Genomic DNA, 19,177 nt, shown 5'->3' with positions numbered 1-19,177 from the left:
GGGAGAAAGGGAAGGATACTCTGTGTGTGTGTGTGTGTGTGTGTGTGTGTGTGTGTGTGTGTGTGTGTGTGTGTGTGTGTGTGTGTGTGTGTGTGTACTGTATCCATCTATGTGTTTATTAGAAACATTGTGGAATCTCTTTATACAGTCAAAAAAAAAAAGAATTTGGATCCACAGTGATGGATTTCACGAGGAATCACAAGAAAAGCATTCAGCTGAAGAGTAGGGACAAGTTAATTTGAATATGAATATGTAAAAATATTTATAAAAACATTCTTGGTAAAAAAAAAAAAATTAATGTGAACCAGAGTTTTGTTGTGGGTGAAATTGACCTGTATTATATTGCAGTTTATTTTGAATCAGTCCCACGTACAGCATCCTGCAGACGTAAACAAACTGAGGCACCGAATGCGTGTTAATCCACACCTGAAAAAAGTCCCTGGAAAAAGCACTAGTTACTCCCACACACGTTAAAAACTACAGCACCCGGCTGCTCTACGACCTTTTAAAAAAATATTAATAATTTAATGTACATCTACAGTAGAAATGATGTTAGAAAGACACAGAACATCACACTGGTCCTCATCCTGTCATGTGATATATTTACTGTCAGAAAAGTACACAAAAGACAAGTTTTCAGTAGATAGAACATCAGTGTGAATCAGTGTGTGTGTTTAGTCGGAGGAGTTGGATCCTCACACATCACTGAGCTGTGAACACCCCCCCCACCACTGTCACCTCCTTCAACTGCAGCCTGTGGGATCTGCCACCCACCTTTCTCACCCAGTTTCTCACTCGTCTCAATCACCTCCCCCAACCCACGGCTCATCATCATCATCATCATCATCATCCTCATCATCATCATCCAGGTCCGCTTTGTTTTCTGCTCACCGTCCGTTCTCGCCCATCCTCTGGTGTTCTCCCCTGGGTTCCTGCGCCGCCCCCCACACCCCCACCCCCCCGTTCTCCTGCAACCTGTCATTTCTTGTCCCTGCCTCTTTAGCGTGTCACGCTCTCTCCTGCTCTCCCTCCTTCCTGGCTTGCCATATGGTGGCCGTTCCCCGTCGGCGCTCTGAACTGACCAGCACAAAACAGCCATTATTGGATCAACAGAGCAAACACCGGCATGACGCCACAGCATCGGCACAGCGGGCTGAACAGGGACTGTGTAGCGCCGAGAAATAAAAGCTTACATGGTCTAATGTACATGTGTGTGATTCAAGCTGTAGCGAAGGGAAGTGAGGTTTTTTGTCCACCTGGGGGCAGAAGCAACACCATGTAATGCATTATAGCCTGTTAGCTCATGTAGGCGCTAAATGCCAAAGCCCAACACGTTACAAACTCAGCCCATTTACTGTAATGGAGGAAACCTCCAGCAGCAGCCTGAGGGTGGCGGCCATCTGCCTCAGCAGAGATGATAGAGATGATAAGATCAGGGAGGATGATGGCCGCTCACTTCCCGTTGTCGCCAGCTGGCAACATCCTCACACCATGAAGATCTGCCAGAACGGATTCAACGAATGCACTAAACTGTAACACTTTCTCATTTCATGCCTCTTTCCCACACGCTCTCACCTCCCATTCACTCAGTGACATTCCAGACCACTAAGCTACCTTTGTGCGCCCTTATCTCCTCCTCCCTGTGTATTGTAACGTGATCTCATCGATACACACACAAGGTCAGAGTCGCATGCAGCGGTGAGTGTGAGCGAGGCATTCAAACAAATTCCAGGAAGAGGCGTCTATCTCACAGCTCTGAGCTGCGCCCCGTTCAACCGTGCGAGCGCCGAACCGTTCCACGACTTCCTCGTTTTCTTCGCTTCGCCACAAACTGAAGCATTTTCAGAACTCATTTAACTATAATGCGATATTTGAATTTGGCAGGTGTCACGTCACTTACAGAAGGAGCTACTTCCTGGAAAGTTAAATTCCAGCATCACACATTCTCCAATCTGATTCAAAAGAACAAAAATGGATGTAATAATAATAATTGAACTTTATTGATCCCACATTGGGGAGCTAGTGCGAGGTGTCTTACTCAGGGACACACTTGCTGCTCTGGTGGGCTTTGGACCTCAGACCTTCCGCTCCCCAAACCAGCGCTCTATCAACTGATCCACCAAGTGATGAAGCAGTAACAGTGAACGTGGTGCAGGAGCAGCATCGTCTGGTAACAAACAGAGGCATCTAGTGGTCTGAGCGGCTCACTGCTCCCATCTCCGTGGATGGCTGGTGGCCAGCTGACTCAGCCTCATTAATACATGCTACATGCTGGAGTGTATGGCCAAGTGATATGTAGTGTTGTGAGTTAACAAGCTAATTAGCCTTAAAGCTTTCTGTCTGTTACCAAACTGATGCCAGCTGCAGATTTGACTCATCGTGTCACAAGACACAGGACAGCAGCCTCCAGCCTGCCTGCCTTGAAGTGCACACACACACACACACACACACACACACACACACACACACACACACACACACACACACACACACAAGCTAATCTAGCTGCACATTTGCATTGCAGAGAATCATGGAGCTGTAAAGTGTTTATGGGATGACCGCAGTCACCTTGTTTCCAGTAGCCACAAAGACTGATTGAACGGAGCATTAAAAATCATTCCCAGTACGAAAAGAAGTGGAGAAGCGAAAAGAAAGAGAAAAAAAAGAGAGAAAAAGAAATTAAGAATTAAGAAGAATTAATTCCCAGTTAACATCAACTTGACTCAAAGGGATAAAAAAATGGTCCTACAGACAGTATGTGAGACAGTGGCCATGATTAGTTAAAGGTAAAAAGATAGAAATGTTTATTACAGCATCTACAGTATTCCATTAAACACATTGTGTGTCTTGCTGTCTGTTCTGGATTCATTACTCAGTAACTTTGATGCTAGTTAGTCAGTCATTAGTTCCTCATTCATGTAACCAGTCTGGAATTTATTCCTTTTAGAATATGTTAAAACGGTGAATCCTACTGGAACACTGTAAATACTGATCTCACCTACTTCATCTAAAATTACTTCTACACTATATACAGTAAATACATTTACTGTAAATACTGCCCCCTGACAGTTTCTGTGTCACAATGTACAGTAAAATATTTGATGCGTCTCTGACCGGAGGCCTTGCATTGCTTCTATGTCCTGCACTGAGTTCATATGTTTTTGTAAAGGGAACAGGATATATTTAATATTAACCAGGAAACAGAAAACTAAAATGTTAATATGAACACAACGTGCTGGGGTGGCAGACGCATGGCCAGCTCTGCCGCAGGGCTCAGTCACCCAGCGACCTCTGCAGCAGCACAGTGTGACGACGTGAAGGAAGTTCAGATAGGCCGGCTTCCAAACAAACTCCCTGTTTACCCCAGTGTACGCCAGCTCTGACAACAGACATGTAAATAAACAGGTCCATGAGTCACAGCAGCAATTATGACCATTTACCCACATAAACACACAGATGAGGGGTCGTGCAGATGGAGAGATGGAGAACATAATTACGGCGGGAATGTCACTGATAATGGCTGCTGTTATTTGTGTTTGCTTTTCTTCATTTTCAAACACAATTTGACATATTTTCATGTTTATGACCAGTTTTTGTTGAGGCCGTACCAAAATTTCAAGGCGAACTTTCCTTTGACCTTTACTTTGATGGTGACCAGTCAAACTGTGGTGGTAATGGTCATGTGGTAACTTTGCTAATGTTCAACAGTGTTGTAGTGGCAGTTGAGGCATCCGTTGAGGTAAAAGTGACCCTGGTTGAGCCTCAGATGCTATCGAGGCCTTACTGTTTATTTAGCTGTTCATTATTTATGTTTATGTATAATTAGAGCGTTTTTTGGGTTTGGTCTCTGAGCAACATACAGTAATGCAGCATTTGCTTTGGAAATGTTATGTTTCTTTGTCAAACCTCCACTTTGAGTTAGTGGCCGATAGCCAATGCACATAAGCTTAGGAAGTTCCTCCATTGTCTTTATCATTTTTCTAGTGGCCTTTACTGTAAGTGCTTTAGTTTCTTTCCTACAGATACTGTAACTTCTTCCATTCAAAGGACCGCCCTTCGTATCAGCTCATTCTGTTTGTACTCTTTCCAGCTACTCTGATGTGTATGATGTGTAATCAAGACAGAGACAGCAGTTTGGTCCTTTATTAGAAGACCGAAACTAACGTGACAAAAACAGCTGCATTGGTTGTGGAAGTGATTAAAAAGGAACTGAGTTTGTTCTGATAAATCAACTATTCATAAATAAATACAAATACAATAGACGTTTTCTGGAAACACCATTTGCATAAAATAACTTCTTTGTCTTATTTGCATGCTTTGTGATGCACATGTCACACATAAGCCACGGAAAGGTTTGTGCCCATGTTTGTTTATGGACATTGCATGCTCCTGAACAGTGGCTGTTGTGTGTCGATGTGTGCTGCGCGAAAGATAAACCCAAAGCAAATAGCTGTGAACTTTTACGGCCTGACGCTGTGGCTGCTACAATGGAGGGTCAAGACACTGTAAATTTGCAAAACATATACAACTATACAAACACAAGCAAATTAGCTAAACACACCATACGGTACAATTGTCTACAGAGGGACATACTGTAAAGCTAAATACAGAATTTCACTGAAACGACAGAAGGGCTGCAAACAGAATAGATGGCAATGAAACTGCTTCCCGGGGGAAAAGTAAAAAGTAAGAAACATGCTTGTTGTTGCCATAGTGACTCGATAAAGAGGCCACATTATGGTATTTCCTCCTGTGGCTCAACTGAAATAACCAAAATCCTCCTTGGAGCCTTTTGTCCACTCCAGTCTCCCCCCACAAACGAACTACTGGGCACTACTGAGTGAGAGTGTCATTGCACGTGTTCATTCAGGTTAATGTTTGGGTCCCTGTTTGTGAATCCATGAATGATCCATCGCACACATTGTTGGCAACAAAGGCACAAACGGAGAGAACGGACAAACTCGCTGCACGAGTCCCCGGAGGATTGCGTAACATTTCATAGGGAACGGTGGGATGTTGTGATCGGTTCACATCATCTCTATCTTCATCAGCTTCCTGGAACCAACGGCCTTATAAAACTGTCGCTCACGAAACAGTAGCAGCTCTGGCATCCTGTGCACTATTTAAAGGTCAGAGAAGCACCCACTCAACACAGCACATCTTTAGCAGCACAATGATTAAGACGTGTCAGTGTTGCATGGTCACACCGCAGCGGTTCAAAGCTGGACTTCCTGCCACCCTGTGAAAGAGGAATATTCCAACCGGAGCCTAATCAAACGGTCCAAGAGGGTTTCATAACTTCACATATATTAAACAGAACTGCAGTGTTCGGGTTGCAATGATCAAACCTTGACATCATAGCTATGTCAGCAGTGCTCAGTTACAACACACCAACAGCCGGCCGGTTTGGGGCTTTAATGGCAGATGCAGACGTATCTGATTCTCTGCTGTGAGAGGAGAAAGACCAAAGCTGTTATTGTTAGATAGCAAGTTAGCAAAGGCTCATCAATCATGTTTAGAGTTCAAATATGTAGCAGCCTGTGGTTTCAGTGAGGGTGGGGCTTCAGAACAGCTATGTGACATCTTGGTATGAGGCAACAAAAGCAAAGTTAAAAGTAAGTCAAGCTTTTACTAACAATACGACCATTAATGCGATGGGCGTTTTTAGACTGGTTGCTTTTACTTGTAGTAACAACGTATTTTATCATGTTTGGAGTGTGTCTTCTGCTTCCATTTGCTGACGCTCTGGGTGGTTTTAATACAATCTGTTAGATTTGATGAATGCTGACTGCTTTTGAGTGGCAGTGCTCCTGCCTTTAGACATCATGGTCCTCGTGTCCCATCGGTTTTCAGCCAGCGCCCACGGGAGCATCTGTTAAGAGAGTCTGGATGACAACAGGTTCAGTCCACAGGTGAGAGGGATGAACAGGTGATAACCAGAATCGACCAAGCAAAAAGGGAGAACAGCAAATCCAGAGTGAATACAAATGTGGGAAAACAAACAGGAAGTGGGAGTCAGAAGGGTGACATTTGTTGTATTTGATTCCTGTTGTCCCAGATTCATCCAACCACTGTTGCTCTGCTTCGGTTGTGTGTTACTTTGTTAACGTGTTTTATCAAAAGGAGGCGTTAATGTAAAATAAACACAAAAAGTCTAAAAAACTGGAAGAGAACTAATTTTATTTCGGACCCCACTTAATTTAATCATCCTAATCATCTGTCAAAACCATGCTCAACTACAGGTCAAAGGTCAGGTTCAGCTTTAGGATAAAAGTGACACATCTATCTAACATTACTATTCCACATCCCTCTTCCTCAAGAATGAGGAATAACCTAACAAATGGAGTGTGCGCGATAAGGCCACACTCATGTCAAGTCTGTTTATAGAACTTATTTTTCCAGCTTTCCAGCAGAATAAAAACAGAGAAGCAGGTTTTGTGACCTGCAGCCGTGTAATGAGATGGATAGATAAGTTTTAATCTTTTAAAACTGTAATTTGTACAGTATCTGTCCAAGCCAGAGCTGTTTAGGTGTAAAATAAAGTTATATGTGGGAGCGTAATAAACATGATAATGAGATTGTTTAAAATGTGTTGTTATTGTGTTTAGTGGTTTATTGTTTAAGTAAAAAAATAATAAATAAAAAATCAGATCTGCAAATATGAAATCGCCTTTGCATTCACATACTTAAATACGACATATGCGTAAAAGCCCCAAATGCACCAAGTGTTAATTAAAAGCTCACACGTGCAGAATGCAGTCCACATTTCTTGTGAATGACTTATTTCCAGCCCTGTCCTCGCGCACTTGTGCGGGATGACGCTCGAACTTCTATCCAAAGCGAGGGGAGTGGTAAACTTCACTGAACTTCCCCGAGCGACTCGCTCCGACCTCCGCCGGCCGCTCCTCCCAGTCAAAAGCGAAAAAAAGAAGAGCGAGAAAATGCCCTTCTCACTTTTACGTCTCCCGACGTCGCGGCAGCCCGACGGACTGTGACGAACGCATTCGGGGGAGTTTGCGCTCTTGAGTTGCGCCAGTTCCGTGAAGTTTGGACACATGGGCGTGAAATCGCGCGGCGCGTGTAGAAGACGCTCCTGAATCTGCGGCGGCGTCGCGCGGCATCATGAAGCCCCTGCTGCGCTCCGGCGTCTGGCTGTGGACGCTCGTGCTCCTCAGCGCTCTCCTCGAGGTACGAACCGCTGCGTTCTTCTGCGCCTGGCGCATAGTTGAGGTTCTTTTCAAGCGGCAGCTCCAACGGGGGCTCTGTTCGGAACCTGGCGGTCACTTCTGGCCAGCGTCGCTGCACCTGTTGCGCAGGTACAGTGGCCGGCACGCGCTGTACCGTACGTCATCCACTTCCACGCGGGGCCAAGTCGGGCCAGTGATAATGTGAGACAACGCAATGGAAAACATCACAAGCAAAGCGATTTAATTATAGTGTCGACCGAGACGGTTTGATGGGAGAAAGCGAATGGCAGGGGAGAAGAATGATGGATCTTTGAGGGATTTAATTGGATACAGATTCATGTCATCAACTATTAATATACAGTTACAGCTGTAGAGATTGAACAATGATGCTTCTTAGAAGACAGCGTCCGTTATGGCGATGTTTATTTATGAAACTTTTAATCATTGAGGTTGCCACTCTGATGATTTGCGTATTTCAAGTTCAGGTCAGATATTCTTTTCAAAAGCTTTTCATTGAGCTGACCTGCAGGAAATACCTTCAAATGCATCAGTGGAAACGGCAGCTCACCCCAGCAGGTACAACAAACCCAGGTGATGGGCTCAAACTGACACCTCTTTTCTTGGGTGTATCAGACTGTAGGTAGCGAGTTTGATGCCAGAGGCACTTCTAAATGTCGAACAGTCAACAAGTGTTTCTTTTGAAGGCAGCCGTGAGATTTGCTGCACATTAACCAGAACAAACCAAACGTGATTAATATTTGATGAACCTTAACAGGCAGCAGATGTTGCTGGAAGGTACCGGTTTCTGTTTAACTCATGGGGATGTGCTGTACAGATAAAGTTCTTCAGCAAGCTAATGTGTTGACGTCCTCACCCCATGCAAAGCAGTTTGATTATTTATATGCCGGCTTCGCACCTTATTTGAATCAAAAAATATCCAAATAGACAGTATTTGCATTTTCTCACCTGGTCTTTAATCCTGCAGTATGCGCATACTTTCCACATAAATCCTCACGATCATGATGTTTTTTTTGTATTCTATAACCAGCTACACAAAATACACAAGGTTTGTCTCAGTTCGTTGCTGTGTTTAACTTTATCAAGTTTAGGTTCCACTTCCTGTGCGGCTTCGTACAGGTCAGCAAAGTCGGGAGCTGAGCTGTGTTCAGAAAGTGAAGTTGGGGCAGTGTGTGCGCTCATTTCTAGACATATAGACATGCTTTGTTATTTTTACAGTAATTTTACTCCCTAGAGCAATGCTGCTCTAGGGATTTGAATGAAACCACATTGTCTTCAAACAAACACTTGATTTGAAGACTGGTTGTAGTGGTTGGCGCTGTCACCTCAGAGCAGGGAGGCTGCTGGTTTGAATCCATTAGTTGTCCTTCACCCTCCAACGACTGATTGGAAACTCAGACTGGCCTGGTGTGGTGACGACTCTGTCTCTGTAAGTCATCCCTGTGATGGACCTGTTCAGGATGTACACACACAGTGACAGGTGGCATTGGTTCCCCCATACAGCCTTTAACAGGAAATGGGTTCATCAATGCAGTCAGTACTTGTCTTTCTTTAACACACTTAGTTGGGGGAAGTAAAAGTTCAGCGAAGTGTTAATGCAGTCAGCTTGTCTGAAGCTGTGCAGGCCACAAATGCAAATATATCTAAATTGGTTTAGTACAGTTAAGACAGGTTAACACGCTATCGATGACTGTTAAAGCATCTGTGCCATTCACTACAGAATCCTCACTATGATGAACATAATGTTTGATGAAATTAGTTTTATTCAAATGGTCAACACAGTTGCGTGTATCTGAGTTATCATTGTTTGGTCAGTAAAAAACGGAAGAACACATTTCAGATGAGGAACTACTAAGAAAAAGATCTTCTCACTTTATTCTTTGTGTGTGTGTGTGTGTGTGTGTGTGTGTGTGTGTGTGTGTGTGTGTGAAACATAATAATTTACATAATAAAATCATGTGATAAATTTTGTAGAAGGATTAACACTAATTCACATTTCACATTGATTAATATACGTAAGTTATATTTGATGTATAAACTACAACTATGTAAAGCATGCGCCTAAAGCAGTTGCTGCTTTGGTTCAAAGATTAGTGTGTACAAACCAGATGTCATACAGTAGGTAACGTATGACGTTAAAATTGGACTACAGCAAAAAACCATAAAAGCCCTAATTGAAACAATAAAGGTGTAGCCACTCTTCTCTCTTAGACGTCTAACAGCAGCCGTTTCCTTACTATCCAGATCTGAGGAGCTCTAATGTAAGTGAACTGCTTCTCGTGAAAACGTTGGTGTGGGAACTACTTGAGCTCCATTCTTCCCATTCTGCTGACATAACCTGAACACAGCACAAAAGCACAAAAGAAGTTAAGGTAGACAAAGAGGAAATGACTGTGGTTCCCTGAAGTGTTTTCTTTCAGACTGACATTTTCCATATACAGTATGATCAAAACTGTATTGTTAAAATCTTAAATTCCACCCTAACGTCACAGTCTGAGTGGTAACAACCAATGTGAACAATTAGATTCAATTACGCACTAGTCTGTATTTGTACCAGTGATGATCAACATGTTCCAAACCTGAGGATTAAATCACATGTTGACATATTCTCTGGCATTTCAAGTTTTATTAGATTCAAAATCGTACATACCACATACACATTTCCAGCTTTTTAAACAGCTGTTTAATAATCAGTGACATTCTCAACAATGCAGACTTGAGTCATGCATTGGGAATGTATGTATTTACTTTAATACATTATTTATTAGTGTAGAAAAAAACTGACACTTGAGTAATTTCAAGAACTACTTAGTTCTTTATGTTTTATGTCCTAATCACTCATTTGATTCATCAGGAAACTTGTGACCCCTTAAAAGTCGTGCAGACGATGAACAGATGAATATTGTGCTCTGCTCCGTCTGGGCTCCTTCTGAATAATGCCTTTGTTTCCGCCCCGTGAGGACCACTTCAGTTTGAAATATTAACGTGTATCCTAGACTTTATGCAGCTTCCAGTTCAGCAGCAGTGACTGGTTATGAAAATAGTGTGCCCCATTCAGTGGTGGGTCACACACAACGCTGCAAATTAATTGCAAAAGGGTTTAAAAATAGATTTAAAAGATAAGGCTGGGTTTGTTAAACGCAGGCCAGAAAAAGCACAAAGCCGCAGCTTTTAGCCGAACGTGGTGCGTGATAGCGATGCTCTCTGCGTCTCCCTACTTGTAGCAATGACAGTGACGCGTCTATCGGACGGAAACATCTTGGAACAGGAAAATGTGGCGCGTTGTCACACTTCACACGCATGCGGACGTCGTTTCAGGACGGCTGATGACTTTTGCAAACGCCTCAGACAGCACGCTGCAGAGCGAGACCCCTTGTGTCCCGCCTCTGGCTACTGGTACCAGCTGCATGGGCCACGGATCCAGGCGACCTTCGTGGAATGCTGCACCCTCCACCCACTCCCGAGCCCCTCCAGCCCCACAGTATCAGGGCATCCGTGTTTCTAATGAACATCCCCAGACGTGCTGCCTCCGACCAGTGCTGTGACGAGGGGCTCTGCCGCATATGATGAATCACAAAGAGTCCCAGTTCCATGTAAATGCAACACAGGCTCCTCTCTCAGCCTCAAAGGCCTCATTGTCAGCAGACGGCTATCGTTACATCAGAGGCCTCTGTGCGCGTCACAGCCAAACAAGGCTTTAAAGGTCTGGAGAACCGTTATTTATCTGGGCCTGTGTTACTGTGTTACTGTGAGCCGCCTCTTTAAGCCCCCAAACATATACTTACATACGGTGTGATGTGCAGCAGGTGATCTGTGGCAGCGTGATAAGTGGTGGCTAGATGCTTCCTGCACTACCAGTTATGTTCCAGTTTCCAGGGAAAATTTCCAGAAGGGACTGATTCTCCTGTAACTGTTCATAATGGACCATCATCAGGTCCTCATCGTCGTATGTACTGTATCTGCCGCATCTGCTCTTATGCTGTTGCATAAAGTACAGTATGAGGAAACATTTTAAATTCAGTGATTAGAATATTAAAAAAAGAGCCCAGTCACTAAGAAAAGAAAAAAAAAAAAACTCCATCACATTTTGGTAGCTTTCGCTTCCTCGCAGACAGGCACATCTCACACCCCACGCTCCACTCAGACGCCGCGCTGCTCACACCTCTGTGATCGGTGCGAGGGCCCTGTGTGTCCACCACCCGCGGGTGTGGGCATGTATAAATTCACGCGCACCGCTTCCTGTTGCGCGGCCGGTGTTTCGCGACGAGGAAGCTCGCGCTGGCGAGCGCACTGCGCTCAGATGAGTATCTGCCGCCAGCGGCGCGGAGCGCGGCGCTGCAGGCGCGACGTTACTCATTTCCATAGCGTCCGATGGGGCCTGCGATAGCTGTGGTGCCGAGGGAGGCTGATACTGGACACAGACGCACTTATAGGTTCATGTTCCCACAGCGCAGGAAGCAGCAACGCCTTTGACGATTTAAAATGTTTCCACTTTTTACACACTGTGAGTAAATTGTTGCTGGTGAACTTATTATTTCTTTTTTTATTAATGGAACACGCGAACACAAACTAAAAATAGCTTCTCAGGCATGTCACTATTGATGATGAGCCAAGGAGTCAGTGAGCCAGTGCCACTTCCTGTTTTATTGCAGAAACTGGTATTGAATTGGGTTTTTTCCATTTCTAAGTCTTTTAAGATTCTCACTCATGCAGGTGAGGATAAATGGAAACGATGTCTGGCACCATGACTTACTTTCCAGATAGTCATTTCTAAGCTGATCAAACAAAGAGGCGGGGGAAAAAACGAGTCAGACTGTGTTATAATACTGTAACTCGTTGAACCGTCCTCGAGCAACAGCAATATACAGTAAGGCCCAAGCTTCCTGAGCTACATGTAAATGTTATTTAACGTCCAGGAGGAAGTGTAGGCTCTTTGGCGCAGCCACATTCGTAGGAAGTCTAAAGGTTCGCCGTGCCCATATGTTATGGTTGTTAATGGTTGATGATCATTCAACAGCATCTTTATGGAGATCTGGACGTTATCTATCAGAATCTGTGTTCACTGTACATCGGAACATTAATGAGCCAATGGCTGTACAGTATGAAGTGGAGCCTGACGCCTGTTATCAGGGGCTCCTGGGTGGGCGCAGGCAGAGTCAGGAAGCAAAACAGAAACAATGATTAAGTCACTCACGAGGAACAAGTGAGGCAATGAACTTTAAATAGACAGCAACCTGCCAAGTCAGGGGGGACTTTCAGAGGAGGGTCAGCTGTCAAATATTAAAACATGTTCTGCATGTAAGGGAATAAGTGTTATTAAACTACATAAGAGTAATTAGTAACATACTGTATGATGCCAGACGGCAATTAGAATGTGTGAATCCTTGAATAAATGGAATAAGTATGTGAGTATTAATGTGATAGCAACAGGTAAATTCAGTCATAACAGAGTGGAAAGGAAATTTACTAATTACTCTAGACGGTGTAATACAGAAATGTGTAAATGTGTAAACATGCACTTTTAAAACACTAGAATAAATTGGCTGGAATAACGTTAAGCTTCAGTAAAACAGTCGAAAATGTCAAACAGAAGAAACAATGAATCAATAAAGGAAAGGAGGCGCCGGTCGACAGCAGTATATACTGTTTTCCCATTTGTTTCTCGCACGCCTGCACACTTTTTGCTCTGAGTCAGATAAGAGGATTTTGCGGCGTGTGCAGGAGTCCCGTTTCTCCGCTCAGCAGGTCGACCGCGGCATCAGCAGCCCCTCGGCGGCACGGCGTAATTCAAGGAGGGCAGACAAGGTGCTGCGCTTTCTCCCACCGCCTCGCGCCATTGTCCCGAGTTATCAGATTATGATAAGCCGCGAGGATCGGGTGACTTCACACACACATTTTTGCGTTGGATTGTGTTTTGGGTCTGAGTGTTCTTTATGAAGGAAGGAAAAGGAGCGTTATCAGGAGGTGAGCAGCACAGGCAGGAGGTTAAGGCAGGAGTCGGAGTGGCAGGCGTGCTGCCTTTAGGGGTTGATGTAATGTTTATATACTGGTCGGTTCAGCCATTTCCTCCTCCTCCTACTCCTCGCAGAGACATGACCAAAGATATAGGACACTGGGCAAAACAGTCATGGGTCCCAGCCAAGTATGCTTCACAACCGACGTGAAATATTTCTGTTCACGGGGACGAATACACAAACCAGCGTCCTTAAGCCTCCGGCAGAATAATGAACTCCTACTGTTCATGGCTCAAGTTTTCACTAGAAAGTACAAGGAACGAGCCTGAGATCGGAACTGGCTCCAGGGAGGGTCTGGATGCTGACGGCTGGAGCGAAGGACTCCTAAGAATAATAAGGTCCATTTATTTCTTTTTGATCTTGAGTAATTTGAGGTCAGCATTTCCCAAATGGGACTTTGAGCTGGAGCTATTTCTGCGCTGGAAGTCATGGCCAAGGCAGCTTGTGATGCTTGTGTTTATTTAGTCAGGGGAAAATAAGTGATTCCTAGGAAGGAGGCCAGGGGAATTCAAACATTCGGGAGTCGTGTCTCAGAGAAGCCACGTCCCCAGTGGCCAGTTCAACATGAGCTTTTGTTTGAGAACATGAGACGGTCGCAGCCTGAAGAAGACGTGGCCTCCACATACAGTACACAACATACTAGTACATCCAGCCTTTACTACTGTATATTTATGTAGTACTGTAGTAGTGGTACTGCCTACGCTTCCGTGCCATTAACATATGGGCACGGCGAACCTCATAAACGTTGCTTCCTCACATTATGTGACAAACATTGCTTTGGTTGTCTGTTTGGCTGGTGCGGTGGCAGGTCACAGGTGGATGCTGCAACGTGACGCTGTCAGATGTCAGCTGCTCTGACTGGAAGCAGCTGCAGAGGTTCTCGTTTTCGGTTCATTGTTGCCAAATGAGGTCGACCCAGTCCCACGGGCGTGTTCGCTGGAAGGTGAAAGGCTGTGATTCTTTATTAGCTTAGCCATGTTTTGTTTGTATTGTGCCTGCGATGCGCTAATGTGAAACTGGAAATATGAAAGAAAACATCTAAATAAAACAGCGTGGGCTCAAGGCTGACTTTTAAAAGGGAACGTCAGCTATAATCACCACAGACAAACATCACTATCAAAGTACTCTCACACAGGTACAGTAGCAGTAACGCTTCCGCATCCAGAACTCTAAAAACATCTGGATGCTTTTGTACGGCCTGGTTACTGGTATTAACTGGTATTCTGTGAAATGATTTCATCATTTCTGTCGTTGCTCACAAGTTGTCTTCTCGTACACTGATACTGATCCTCAGAGTCACGGAGGGGACGCCGGTCTCCAGGGACGGGTGGATGAAGGGCAACGTTTAGCGTAAACGAGACTTTTCCTGATGTGACGATGGTTGAGTTGTTAGGTTTAATCTCTTATCTGAGTTACTCCAATCTAAAATCAGATTTGTTCATGTTCATTAGTGCAGGGGATGTATGTGCATAATGATTTCATATAAGGCGATAATCTGTTTGTTTGAACACTCTTGCAGTAATTACTCAGTAATTACTGCAAAAGTACTGTAATTACTCAGTAATTACTGTACTACTATATGTGTGCTGCCATAAGACAATGGACACTTCCAGCAATAAATCAGGTGCATTCTAGCATTTGTGTGTTTGCATACAGTCAATAAAACACGTAATAATTGTAATAATAAACCTCTTACCGCTCAAATCCCTGTCACCTGTAATGGGTCCCAGTGGGGTTAATGATTGCCAGTATTTGTGGTGTATTTGGGAGCAGTGATGTCACTGCGTTTAATGTTTAGCAATGTGGTAAACACACTGAAATGCAAAACGTCACTGAGTGACTTGGGCCTGATTAAATGTTGGCTAATAAGTAATGTGGGAGCAGACTTTAGGGGAAAACCGCACCCGAGGCTCAGTGGTTAATGAAGACTTGTCAGAAGCTCATGCTGCTTCCTGCTCAGCTTTTTACACGGCAACTTTATTCAAATTAAAATTAGTTTACTCTATAGAAGTTTTTTTTCTCTCTTTGTACAGGAGTCTCAAATTTCTCTACTTTTGAAACACTGTTTTTAAATGATTGTATTCAACAAGCAATAAAAAAGGAAAAGACACCTTCGTGCCCGTAATGTTGTATTGTTTCTGCTACAGTATATAGGCTTTATAACGGTTTAAAGCTCGATGCTGCCCTCTGCTGGTACAATGTCATTTACTCTGCTTTCCTTTCCTCCACAGGAGGTGCGTCTACAAGGCACTGGTAAGAACTTAGCTATTCTTTGATGACACCACTGATCATATCTTTTCATAATATACATGAATATGTTTTTCATTACTTTATACAGGTCATTTTATATTAATTTTCCATCATCCATCATTGAACTGAAGACGTTTGCTGCTTTTTGCAAAGATTGGTTTCTTCTTATTATTGTTTTCTTAGAAACATGTGACAACTTGACAACTCCACCTTCAACATTACCATTACTAACAACAACAACAACAGTGACATTACCAACAAACTGCAGCATAGACAGTTTGAACGGGAACAATGGAATTGACCTGACACCTGGAGCTGTGTATCAGATCAGCATTAATTGTTCAAACTGTATCACACAACAAGCTATGACAACACGTACGTCTCTTTCCTTCACTGACTAACATGGTTCAGCTCATATCCTGCCAACAAAAAACGATGACTTCTTACCAGTTAGTTGTTTTATGGCTGCTACTGTGAACATACTGTAGTAACTGCAGATGTGTAAAAACGGGAGGACAAGACTGTGTTACACACATTTAAGTGTAATGAAAATCTAAAATCTAATAATTTCTAGCACCACTTTGTGTCTTGTTCACAGAGCCGGAAGTAGTGACAAATCTCACTGTCACTGAGGTCACAACGTCCTCCATGGTTTTGAACTGGACTAAACCAGTGGGAAACACCTCTTTCTATAAAGTACAGTGGACTAATGGGACGGGCATGATGACTTTAAATACCACTACAACATCTGTGAACATCTCCAGCCTGACTCCTGGTGTCTTATATACCATAAGCGTCACTGCAGTGGCAGATGATGGCGTCACTCAAGGGCAGAATGCCAGTGTCTTCAAATACACAAGTAAGTAAAAACTTCTCAGAATCAGATCAGCTGGTAGAGAAGGGCCTCTGCAACAATCACAAACAGGATAAAGGTTGGACCCTCACAGAACCCTCACACGAAGGTAAAGGGTTTGACCTGGGCGCTGCGGTTTTCTGTGGGTTTGGGCTGAGTCTGTCACAAAGGGAGGCCTCAGCTCAAGATTGGTGTTGTCTAAAGGCCTGTGTCAAACTGCTGCTCCTCTGTCATGACACTAAAATAAGGCTGGTAGACCATCCTGATCCATGAAGTTACTGAGGGAACAGTCTCTGCATTCTCTTCTCCATGACTAATTTATTGGATATATTGATATAATTAAAGAGGCACAGATCAATTGTTTTAAAACCTCCCTGTTTTTCAACACAGAGCCTGAAGTAGTGACAGATCTCACTGTGACTGAGATCACAACATCCTTTTTGTTTCTGAACTGGATCGAACCCAATGGAAATCACTTGTTCTATGCAGTACAGTGGGCTGATGGTACATTAAGCTTGAATGCTAATATCACTGAAAGTGAATTTAATATAACAGGGCTGACTCCTGGAGTCCAGTACACTGTTACAGTGATAACAATAGCTGGAGATAACCAGACACAGAGTGATGTGGCAGCTGTTTCTAACTACACAAGTAAGAGATGAATAAGATTGTAGCACACTTAAATATTGGCTACTACTGTAATTGTATGACTTTCACAGTATTATACTGCTTGCAAGGTGACAGGTCTGAACTGTGACTTCACAGTAATAGATTACATTCATTGAGGATACAAGATACATGTTTTTTAATATTAAATTGTGATTTCATGATATTGCTTTGATGTTACAGCATAATGCTGTACAAATAATTGATCAAAATGTGAATTAAGAGTAATTGCCTAATGACAGTGGCGGCACAGGGGTGCAGTGTGTAGCACTGTCGCCTCAGTGAGAAGGTCCTGGGTTTATGACATTACTGTGAGCTCATAGTATGTAATGCTGTAAATGTAATGAAACTAGTATCCATGAAAAAAAAGTAATTTTTACATTATAACTCATTATTGATTTTGTGATGGGTTAACGATTCAAAGGCACTTTCAATATAACTTTGTTAACTTCTGTTGTATTTGATAAAAATCAACTATCACCTCAACATTACAGTAAATTGTCTATTTCTTTCCTGGTCCTGTATTTGTCCTGCTCTCACAGAGCCTGAAGCAGTGACAGATCTCACTGTGACTGAGATCACAACATCCTTTTTGTTTCTGAACTGGATCGAACCCAATGGAAATCACTTGTTCTATACAGTACAGTGGACTGATGGTACATTAAGCTTGAATGCTAATATCACTGAAAGTGAATTTAATATAACAGGGCTGACTCCTGGAGTCCAGTACACTGTTACAGTGATAACAATAGCTGGAGATAACCAGACACCGAGTGATGTGGCAGCTGTTTCTAACTATACAAGTAAGAGATGAATAGATTTTTCCTAACCTGTGTTTATAGCAGAAATAACGGGAATTTTTAAATCATTAGACATTATTGATTTTGTGATGGGTTAAAGATTTAAAGGCCTTTTAAATATTATTACCTGGTTAACTTAAGGTGTATTTGTTGCAGTACCATCCTCCAGCCAGCTGGAAGCGCTTTTGTGTCAGTGTTACTTTTGTTCTTGTGTGATGTCATGTTTTTCCAAACACCTGTCTGTTTAGTTTGCGTATTTGGGTGTGTTGTGTGTTCTTATAATGACAGTTATAGTCTGTATAATAGTTTGACGGTTTATGTTATTTTATTTCATAACAAGGGGGAAACAATAATGTTTCAGTACAGTTTTAGTGTTAAAGAATTTGAAATAAATTCTAACAATGCTTTGCATCTGCTTTAATTTCTACACACTGTTTTTCTTTAAAGTTCTTCTTTAGGTAAAATGCTTAAAAGAAAATTTCAGTCAAGTTCCTTTCATGCTGGTTTTTTCCATGTTTGTGTTTCGTTCTCATATCTGTTCTTCGATTGATTACATCATCTTAACCAATTATCTTTCTCTGAGGTGTAAATGACTTAAATACACTTTTAGTAAAACTTGGTTAGTTTATGGTAATTTTCACATCAAGGTTGCAATGGGTTAAAATGCATTTATCATTCCTGATAAGATAAGGTACAAAATTATATCATAAGACAATCATAAAACAGGATTATATATCACAGCATATGTTACAATACGATGCAATACCATAAGATGCATGTAAGATAAATTATTATAATAGGAAATGAGAGAAGAGTTGTTGCACTATATCAAATACTAATTTTCTTCATTGTCCTATATTTGTCCTGCTCTCACAGAGCCTGAAGTAGTGACTGATCTGACTGTGACTGAGGTCACAACATCCTTTTTGTTACTGAACTGGACTAAACCAGTGGGAAACAGTTTCTTCTATTACGTACAGTGGACTGATGGAAATTCAACCTATAGTCAAAATGTTACTGTGACATATGTCAAGATCTCTAATCTGACTCCTGGAGTTCAGTACAATGTTACTGTGATAACAGTAGCAGGAGATAACCAGACACAGAGTGAATATGCATATGCTCCCCAATACACAAGTAAGAGAAGAACTAAAAGTTTATTCATGACAGTGTTTATAAGATATGATATGTTATATGTTGTAATGTATGTGTACTGTATGTATACAGTATATATGTTAAACCAAGGGGGAAAACAATAATATTTTTTTACAGTTTTTGTGTTCGCGAATTTGAAATAAGTTCTAAAAATGCTTTGCATCTGCTTTCATTTCTAAACACTGTTTTTCTTTAAAGTTCTTCTTCAGGGGAAATGCATGAATACATACTTTG

General features: G+C 42.6%; 1 protein-coding gene across 1 annotated transcript in view; it reads left to right on the top strand.

The window, feature by feature from the left end:
- The first annotated feature begins 6,897 nt into the window (after positions 1 to 6,897).
- Positions 6,898 to 19,177, top strand: part of ptprja (protein tyrosine phosphatase receptor type Ja) — a 35,010-nt gene continuing 22,730 nt past the window's right edge. Inside the window, exons 1-7 of the mRNA XM_055509827.1 lie at positions 6,898 to 7,188; positions 15,451 to 15,472; positions 15,653 to 15,844; positions 16,068 to 16,328; positions 16,713 to 16,973; positions 17,531 to 17,791; positions 18,665 to 18,925. Coding sequence (XP_055365802.1) covers positions 7,123 to 7,188; positions 15,451 to 15,472; positions 15,653 to 15,844; positions 16,068 to 16,328; positions 16,713 to 16,973; positions 17,531 to 17,791; positions 18,665 to 18,925 — 1,324 coding nt within the window. The 5' untranslated portion in view covers positions 6,898 to 7,122. The remainder of the gene's footprint in view (positions 7,189 to 15,450; positions 15,473 to 15,652; positions 15,845 to 16,067; positions 16,329 to 16,712; positions 16,974 to 17,530; positions 17,792 to 18,664; positions 18,926 to 19,177) is intronic.

This window comes from Betta splendens, chromosome 6 (assembly GCF_900634795.4).
Source record: "Betta splendens chromosome 6, fBetSpl5.4, whole genome shotgun sequence".
In the NCBI taxonomy this organism is placed as follows: domain Eukaryota; kingdom Metazoa; phylum Chordata; class Actinopteri; order Anabantiformes; family Osphronemidae; genus Betta; species Betta splendens.
Note: the sequence above shows the minus strand (reverse complement) of the source record. Positions and strands in the feature narration are given on the sequence as shown.